Below are 9,462 nucleotides of genomic sequence, written 5' to 3'. Positions count from 1 at the left end.
GGAAAAAGGTTGACCAAACAAATCACAAACTTTATTTTCAAATTGAACCTTTTCAGTTTTACTTAATTGTTTATTCCACATGTGTAGAATTTAGCTAGCTAGCACCATTAGTGGAAAATTTTGAATTTGGGTGTTGTCCTTTTCCCTAATTTAAGATTTTCTTTAATCATAAATGAGTCAGTTCCTACCTACAATAATTCACTTTTAAAAGGCTCTTGTGTTTTCCACTTGTCTAATCCTCGTTTAGGAACATATCTAATCAAAGGGAAAATTGCACTTAAGAGTGTGTGGACCAAATTAATTACTTTTTCAGATAGTTGGTATTATTGGTGCTTAGAGAATTTTGGAAGAAAATTCGTCAATAATTTTATAATTGTCTTTCATCTCAATAAGAGAAATTAAAGAGGTATAAAAATATAAACCGAAGTTAAATAAATTTTAAATAAGATGAAAAAACAGTGGAACTATCCTTTTCCACGAGCTTTTTTTATTGTAGTTTTGTACTTTTTACTAATTTCCACTCATTAAGACAAATGATTACCTAATTAAATTATTTGATGTGAATCTAACAAAAAACTTCAAAAATGAGGACAAACAAGCGTACAAGTTAGGGGGTGTTTCAACTAAACTAAATAGACTCGATAGACTAATAAAGCCCATATTTTTAGAGGTTTCTAGACAGGTCATTCTCCTCAAGTACACTAAAATACCATTTAGCGAAAGTAACTTGACCATGGTTATTAGCCTAAAGCAAAAAAATCTAGTGGAAACGCACCCTTTAGTACCACAACTAAAAAGAAATTTCACTGAAGAATAAGAAAATCGAATGGTGTCTGCCACAAATGGCAAACAGATCAAAATGCCTGCACCCATTACCATAAATGAGGGAAAACTTGGGTAAAATTGTCTCAACTTGGGTAAAATTGTCTCAACTTTCATAGATCCTCTAGATGTTGACTCTGCCTCATGTGCAAACATAAAAATAAAAAATAAAAAAAAGAAAGAAAGAAAAAGAAAACAGCCTTCTTGATGGATTTCCACTTCATTTTAGAGCTATCTTATTTCATTCACTAAATTTCTAATACTCTAGTCATAATTAAGTGTCATGAGTTGAGAAAAATACTACTGTGTGAAATGTACATATGTGTGTATGAATGGCGAGCATTATATTTTTAGTAACTAGAAATATCAAAACATAAACCACACGCTAACCGTAGTAGAAATCCTAGAGCTACTACGTGCAACGAAGTATATGCAACACCACTGAAATTATTGGAATATTTTACAGTAAATAGAAATATCAAAACATAAATCACACGCTAACCGTAGTAGTTCTAGAGCTACTATGTACGTGCAACGAAGTATATGCAACACCACTGAAATTATTGAAAATTTTAAACTAGAAATATCAAAAACATAAATCACACGCTAACCGTAGTAGTTCTAGAGCCACTACGTATGTGAAACACCACTGAAATTATTGGAATTCATCAACACCATTCGGAGTTAAGACTATATATAAACAAAATTCCAAAATTAAAAAAGAAAGAAAAAGAAGAAGAGCTGGGTTGGTAAATGTAGCTTTTAGTAACGTATCTGCAAAGCCAAAATGATTATCAATAGTTTACAACTATATCTGCTACTACAATTTACTGGAAATTCCTGCCATTTCCATTCTTAGTAACCCCAAACCCTACTATTTCCAGTAAAAGCAAAATGGAAGATTACCCACACATATATATATATATCCAAACATGGTTTTGAAAAACCACTTCAACATACCCAGATACCATAAATATAAACTAATTATATAGCTTCCATGCCATAGCAGTATACTATAGACTGTGTTTGGATCTCGAATTTGTAGAAGGATTTTCCAAGGGAAAGAACCATTGTAAGGAAATTACTAAAACACTAATGCAGCTTCCTCACTAATCATCATCATCATCACCTCTTTTTTTGTTCATCCAAAACGAGTGAGAATGATTCTCATTCTTTACATCATTTCTCACCATCCAAAAGGGTTTTGATTTCGGCCCTCGCCAATCGAGATTCCTTCTGAAAATTCACGATCCAAACACACAGCCTTAACTAGACATGAGGTTGCAACGGTAGTACCTTCTGCTTGGGCCTCTTCCTCTTCTTCTCATAGCTAATCCCCCTCGACTTCGCCTGGAAATCGCGGACCTCCCTCAGGAAAACCCTAATCGTCCTCGCTCCGAAAGGGTTTGTCTCGGGCTTCCCCCCGTGCTCCTCGTAGGCGGCCCTGAGGCGGCCGATGAGCGCATCGAGGCTGCCCCAGGCCTGCCGGAGAGGGCAAGGGCACGGCGAAGGTGGGTTAGGCATGCCAAAATAAGGGCACGTTTGGTGGTGGACTTTGGTCTTTCCGAATTGGTCGAGGTAGCGGAGGAACTCGAGCACGTGGGGGCCGCCGCAGAGGGAAGGGGAGAGCGGGGGGCGGTGGTTGCGTAGGTACTGGCAGAAGGTGTTCCAGTCACGCCGCTTCTGGTTCTCGTACCGGCTCGTGGGAGCCGAAGGCGGAGTCGCGGTGGTGGTCACGGTGTTTGTGGAGCTGTGGTTGGGTTGTGGTGTGAGAAATTCCATGGGAAGTGAGACCTCTTTTAGGGTTTTTTTTGGAGTTCCTGTTTAATGGAGAGAGAAATTGAAAAGATAAGTAGCAGTCAATAGTATCTGCAATTTTTGCTAATCAAATAAAATTGAAATGTGCGGAGTAATTCAAGTGGTAAAAAAATTGAGCAATCATTCTGCCACAACGCCCAACTACACATCCAATCACACATCCTGCTTACAATAGGGGCTATCACGACACTCAACTACACTCCCAATCACACACCACTACTTACAATAAGAGTGAAGCCCACACACACTACATATCTAATGTGTATGGAATCCACCCTTATTGTGAATGTGTAGTTGGGTATCTGGATGGGTGTGTAATTAGACGTGGTGTTAGAATTATTGAACAGTGTTTGACGGATGCTAGAGGGTAGAGATTCCTCGAACAGCTTTTGAGAGAGAGGAGATTCAGGTGAGTGGAAATGACATTTTTTCCAAAAGTTTTTCAGCTGATAGTGCAATAAAAAGGACAATAATGCACAAAAAAGTCTGCCGTAAGTGGTAGATGTACTCCATCTTGCCGATGAGAGAGAGAGAGAGAAATAGAGAGAGAGAGAGAGAGAGAGAGAGAAGAAACTACCGTAATCAGTAGTAGTTTACCTGATCAAGATTGGAGAACGGTGAAAATTAGAGATCCTGAGAAACTGCTGCTTGTAAATTAATATTGTGATTTTTGGGAGACTGGTATTTGGAGGAGGAGATCATCAGATTTTGTTTCTCCAGGGGCAAGCGAACTGAACTGAAGTTAAACACTGTGCTAGCACAAGGAGAGAGAGAGAGAGAGACAGAGAGGTGAATAGAAATGTCATGCAGTGGTACTCCTCTGGAGCTGGAGAGGTAGAGAGAGAAAGAGAGAGGGTTGCAGCTTTTCAGATATTAATGGATGTGATTTAAAAAGGACATATATTGTACAAAAAAGTCCATCATGGATGCTGGAGCGGACCATGGAGTTTCATGGAGTTCCCAATTAAAGAAATGAATATAAGGGGGTGTCTGGGGGGCCATTAACAGAAATCTGTTTGGGAACTCCATTTTGATAATGGATTATTCCACAATGCATTGTGCAAACTATACCGTAATAGCACAATATGAGAATCAGTTCTCGAGGAGCCTTTTCATTCTTCATTTTGAATTATCAGATTCTGATAGATCTAGAAAACTCCTTACGTTAGGTTTTATTTGCAAGGCTTGTCAAATGGTGATTATTCCTATGGACTTGTTATTATGTTTTTTTTTTTATTTTGTTATTGTAATATGTGGGTCATTTTTCTTGTTTTTGTAATCATGGAAGTCTCTACATTTGTATTGCATAATGGTTGTTTAACTTTATTAAGCGACCAATAATTAGTATATCATTTTGTGCCCAACAAAAAATTGAAGCCTTATGTGGATTTATAAAGTTATTTAGTAGTACTATTTATTGATAATTTTTTCAAACTTGAAATGATTATTCATCCAATTATAATACCATAATCACGAGCAAGGGCAAAAAAAGTAAAAATCAATTCATAATCCATTAATCTGACCACAAATCAAAATCAATAACTCATAATTCAATATGCAAAACTAATTAGGCTCCCAAACACCCCTAAGTAGTAAAAACAATCTATAAAAATAGGAGTATGTAAAAGTACTCCATATAGGAAAGTGTAAAAATACATAGCCGATCAAAAAAGTATAAAAAGTATATTGGAGTACGTGTTTTTTTAGTTTTGCTATCAACTAATAGACAGCCAAGGCTTGTCAATAGAATGATCCTTTTACAAAATTTTAAAAAGAGTTTATGCTACTTAAAAACACAACAATGTACTCCCTCCGTCTCAAAATATTTAAACTTTTTCGATATACGTGCTGTTCTTTAAATTCTTATATTCCCCAATTTATAATATTTTTCATAATTTTAAAAACTTTGTATTATAGATCTAATCGAGAACTATCAAATAAGATCCATATTGCATATTTTTGGAGATTCATATTGAAAGATATAAGAGTTCAAAGAACGACACCAATATCGAAAAAGTCTAAATATTTTGGGACGGAGGGAGTAAATGACATTCTCGTGTTTGTGCCAAAAGTCGTGAGTTGTGTTATTACTAGATTTTTCCAAAGAAAAATGTAGTACATGTGTCATGCTACTTTCTTCTTCTTTTTTTAAACATTGTGTCCGTGTCAATCTATACTTAACTCAAGTACGTTGTGGACTCCTAACAACTAGAAAATTTATTTATAACATTAACAAATTTTTTTATTAGTGATGAAAGTCGAATCTATATGCTCAGAATAACAAGTCTCTTATGTTCTGACTCGACCAATCATAAGATACCTCTATTACTTGTCTATATATCAAACTCTAGGGATGACCGTTTCTTTCGCCATCCCTTATGGAAGATAAAATACTAAAATTTGTGGCTAGCATGCACTCAAATAAGGTGAAATGCTAAAAACAAGTTAGAAGTGGTTGATTTATATTATTAATTTAAGCCTTTTCTTTTGTCTTGTATGAATTTTTGTTTATTTTCTGTCAAACGTTTTTACATTTATTCGTCTCACTAAAAAAGGACAAAAAATATGGTGTTAGGTTTTAGATGTATTATTAGTATATTAAGTCGTAATATATAAGTGCAAAGTACATGTGTGTTTTTATCCAAAATCATATCTTCTACATGTATGAGCGTGAACGAAAAGCAATTTTTAGTTCTTTTGGGGAGTTCTGTCCGCTTTTCAATTAACTTTTATCTTGTATTTAAATGTTTTACCCTTTAAAGTGATTTTAAAATTTTTGTTAATTAATATAATTAATTGGGATCTATCAAACAAGATTCATATTATATATTAAAAAATTACTATTAATTAAAAAATATAATCAATTTCTATCCTGTTGGCAGTTGGGGAAAAAATGGGACCAGTTGATTGAGAGTTTTCAACCCAAAGCAAAAGCAACTGAAGTTGTAAACTGTGTTGAGAGGGAGAGAGAGAGAGTTAATGGCTTAGGCCTCATTCCCGAACGCAAAAAAAGTCCTTATTTTTTACGAAGACAATTTAAAACTCAAAAATTATGAATTTTTTAAAATTTAAAAATATGCAATATGAATTTTATTTGAAAGATTTCATCGAGATTACTCATACGGTGCAAAAAAAATTGAAAAATTATTTTTTATTTACATTATTTTTAAGTTTAAAAATGTGAAATAAACTATTTATTTTTTAAGAAGGTTTCTGGAACGGAACCTAAGAGTATTTTGCGAGAAAGGGGGAAGGTTTGGAAGTAGAGTACTGCAAGTGTTTAAGGCCCCGTTTCAAAATAGCTTCTTAAAAAATAAGTATATTTATTTCACACTTTCAAACTCAAAAAAAATGTAAATGAAAAATAAATTTTCAAGTTTTTTGTACCATTCAAAAGATCTCAATGAGATCTATCAAATAAGATTTATAATGCTAGAAAAATAATTTCCGTAAATATATATTTTTTGAACTTAAAATTATATTTTTAAAAAATAAATACTTATTTTGAATTCGGGAATGGACCCTAATTTCAAAAAAAAAAAAAAAAAAAGGGTACTGCTTACGATAGAGAAAACTGTGGAAGTACGGTAGGGTCAATTCAGAAAGTCCACTTCTGTTTCACCCATCTCCCACTGCCCACCGCCCTTAGGTGGAGTTTCACTAATTTTTTGAATGCTGCTACAGGTACGTAGCTTTCTGTATAGACAAAGCGTACAACGTTCATTTGGGTCCGTTTCGGGTTCAACAAAGATAATCGGAGTCGGTCATTTTGTTTAATATATTTTTCTTAAGGTTCCTGCAAAAAATCAGCTCCATCCGACATCGATAAGAGCATTTGTGAAGCGTTCAAAATTGCTTTGAAAAATTTCTAAAGCAATTTTGAATGCTTTTCAAACGCTCTTATCGACATTGGATGGAGCTGATTTTTTGCAGAGACCTTAAGAAAAATATATTGAACAAAATGAGCGGCTCCGATTATCTTTGTTGGATCCGAGACAAGCCCAAAAGGGCGCTGTACGCGCTGTCTGTGCAGAAAGCTACTGTACCAGCAGCATTTTGGAAATTTTTTTTGGGTCCAGCTACCCTCAACCCATCACAGAAGATAATATCAATACACATATTTTCGCAATTATCAATACACTTTTTTCGTATATCAATGCACCTTTAAGCTAATATAAAATTGTTTCGAACGGTTTGGATTTTAAAATTTTTTTTTATTTTTTTTTCAGAAAGTGTTTTTTTTAAATTCGGACCATTAATTGCCGAGACAGACGGTGTAATTGAGGCGAGAGGAGCGGTAATGAAACAAAGTGGTGGGGTAACACCGCTGGGGGGTCATTTATGCCACTCCAGTACGGAGTGTTAGTTTGTCGATCACCAGTCACCACTCACTCAGTTAGCGCGTGCGGACACAAAACCATGGGTAGGAATTACTCTATTTTTGATAGCCAAACAAATCTTAGGAACCTTCACAGCAAATTCCTCGCGTTCATCCAAAATACTACCGCTCCACCGGTATAGTAGTAGTACTAAAACATGTCAAAAAAAGGGGAAAAATAAAAAAAGTATAGTAGGAGTACTAACAAAATTCTCAGTAAAACAAAAATACTTAGTGGGCTGTCATTAGGGTTTAAAAATGAATTGGAAGAGAGAAACTAACTTATTTACGGTTCAGTCGTGAACAACTTCTTTATAGCAACTATCAATTGTGATTGTCCAAAAGTGTTTCAGACGGTCCGGATCTTAATGAAACTTTTAAGTTTCTAGGGAAAAGTTAATCCGGACCGTCCAAAACACTTTTGAAGGGCTGCGATTAGCGTTTTATACAACTATTCAAGGCAGAGCCGTGATTTTCTCGAATTGAAATACGTAAAAAGTGTATAGAAGTATGCGAAAGCGTAAAAGGTGCATTATAATCTCTCTCTTTTTTATCTTTTTCTAAACTTCCCGACAACCCAATGGACTGTCAATAAAAGGATTCAATGATGAGAAAATAAATAAAAATAAACCGGTTTAAAAAAGTTTAGGCTAAACAAATGTCAAAACAGTTCCAGCTAGTGTCGGTGGAGCACTTTGGTTTGAAGTTTGAACAAACAAATTGGAATGTGCTATTTATGACCAACCAGGAAAACTTGAACTTACGCTGCATCTAAATCTTGAATTGGTCGATTGAAAATGAAAGAAAATAGAAAATATAGCCAACGAATCTAAAGACTATTCTATTTTTCTACCAACACTGGTCATAATTTTTATTCAGAAGAAAATGAATCAGTATTTGGTGGATTTTTTTTGTTGGATTGTGGGACGCGGGGGCTCTGCTGCCCTCCACGGCGCAGGAACCCCTACCCACTCCCATAAACGACAGCGTTTAAAGGGAAAAAAACTCTTAGCCATTCTATTTGCGATGCTATGGAGCAGAAACGTGATTATAAGAGCCTTAAAGACAAAATTAAATTATGTCTCTTTAAAATAATATGATCAGAATAATAAGATCTTCGCACCGGTTCAAACGGATTGAAAACTGGAGTACTTAATTTAACCATATTTTTTAATATATAAACCATCTAACAAAATTAAGTGCTCAAATTTTCAATCCGTTTGAATATGTGCGAAGATGTTATTATTCTGACCATATTATTTTAAAGGATCATAATTAATTTTTGTCTCTAAATTCTCATAATCACATTTCTGCTTTACAGGATCCTAAATAAAGAGAAGATACTTAATTATGAGAGCTCTCAAGACAAAAAGTAGTTATGATCCTTTAGAATAATATGATCAAAATAATACTAACATTTTTGCATCGGTTCAAACGAATTAAAATTTTGAGCACGTAATTTTTTTGAGATTGTTATATATTAAAAGATATGGTTAAAAAATTAAGTACTCCAGTTTTCAATCCGTTTGAATCGGTGCGAAGATCTTATTATTCTGATCATATTATTCTAAAGAGACATAATTTAATTTTGTCTTTAATGCTCTTATAATCACGTTTCTGCTCCATAGGATCGCAAATAGAATGGCTAAGAGTTTTTTTTTCTTTAAACGCTGTCGTTTATGGGAGTGGGTAGGGGCTCCTGCGCTGTGGAGGGTAGCAGAGCCTCGCGTCCTGGATTGTGGTACTTTTAATCGTTTGGTTATCGCTTGATTATTGTTGCAACTCATTAAGCTTGTTACTTTTAAATTGAATAACTCGATGCCTAGGTTAGTTTACGCACATCTTCATTAATTTCGAAACTCTGAAGTTAATGAACGAACCAATTATCAGTAGTTTCAAGGTTTTAAATGTTTGGTTTTCGTGAAATTCGACATTGCCTTGGTTGGGGGGCAAGCCATTTAGCTACTGTATCATGACTAGCCGGGGCAAATCCCTTGGTTAACAAGTTAAGCTTGTTTGGCTCTCAACTTGGCTGCTACTAAGCCTACTATTACTTTATTAAATTGGTATTACTCCAATTTAATAAGTAAAGAAAATTTCCAGAAATCAAAGAATTTTTCTCATTTGAATGTAGGAACAAACATCAATAAGCAAGAATCAAAGGGGCCCAAACATAGTATAGAAGTATCAGGGAAAGTGTTAGCTTAATTTGTACATTAACCTCCAAAAGGAAGATTCTTGTTGTACATAAAAAAGGAAGATTCGTTATATGCTTATGGAGGGAGGAGAGTACAAAATTAAATCTTTCTACAACCACACACCAATGCATGCGCGCACTCACTCACTGTGAGTACCACATACTGGGTGTGGAGCCTACAATGAATGTGAATTGCGTGTGGCTTTGACAAATTCGCTGAGGAAGGATCGGAACTCATGTACCTCTT

The 9,462-nt window shown here is 34.9% G+C and overlaps 1 protein-coding gene across 1 annotated transcript; it reads right to left on the bottom strand.

Annotated features, from left to right (window-relative positions):
- Positions 1–1,571: 1,571 nt before the first annotated feature.
- LOC131301186 (protein LIGHT-DEPENDENT SHORT HYPOCOTYLS 1-like) lies at positions 1,572–3,515 on the bottom strand. Its single transcript, XM_058327348.1, has 2 exons — positions 3,238–3,515; positions 1,572–2,642 (listed from the first exon to the last, which is right to left on the bottom strand). The coding sequence occupies exon 2, from the start codon at positions 2,602–2,604 to the stop codon at positions 2,092–2,094; it is 513 nt and encodes a 170-aa protein (XP_058183331.1). The 5' UTR covers positions 2,605–2,642; positions 3,238–3,515; the 3' UTR covers positions 1,572–2,091.
- Between the last annotated feature and the right edge of the window lie 5,947 nt (positions 3,516–9,462).

The sequence above is a fragment of the Rhododendron vialii genome, chromosome 9a, assembly GCF_030253575.1.
Source record: "Rhododendron vialii isolate Sample 1 chromosome 9a, ASM3025357v1".
NCBI classification, from domain to species: domain Eukaryota; kingdom Viridiplantae; phylum Streptophyta; class Magnoliopsida; order Ericales; family Ericaceae; genus Rhododendron; species Rhododendron vialii.
Note: the sequence above shows the minus strand (reverse complement) of the source record. Positions and strands in the feature narration are given on the sequence as shown.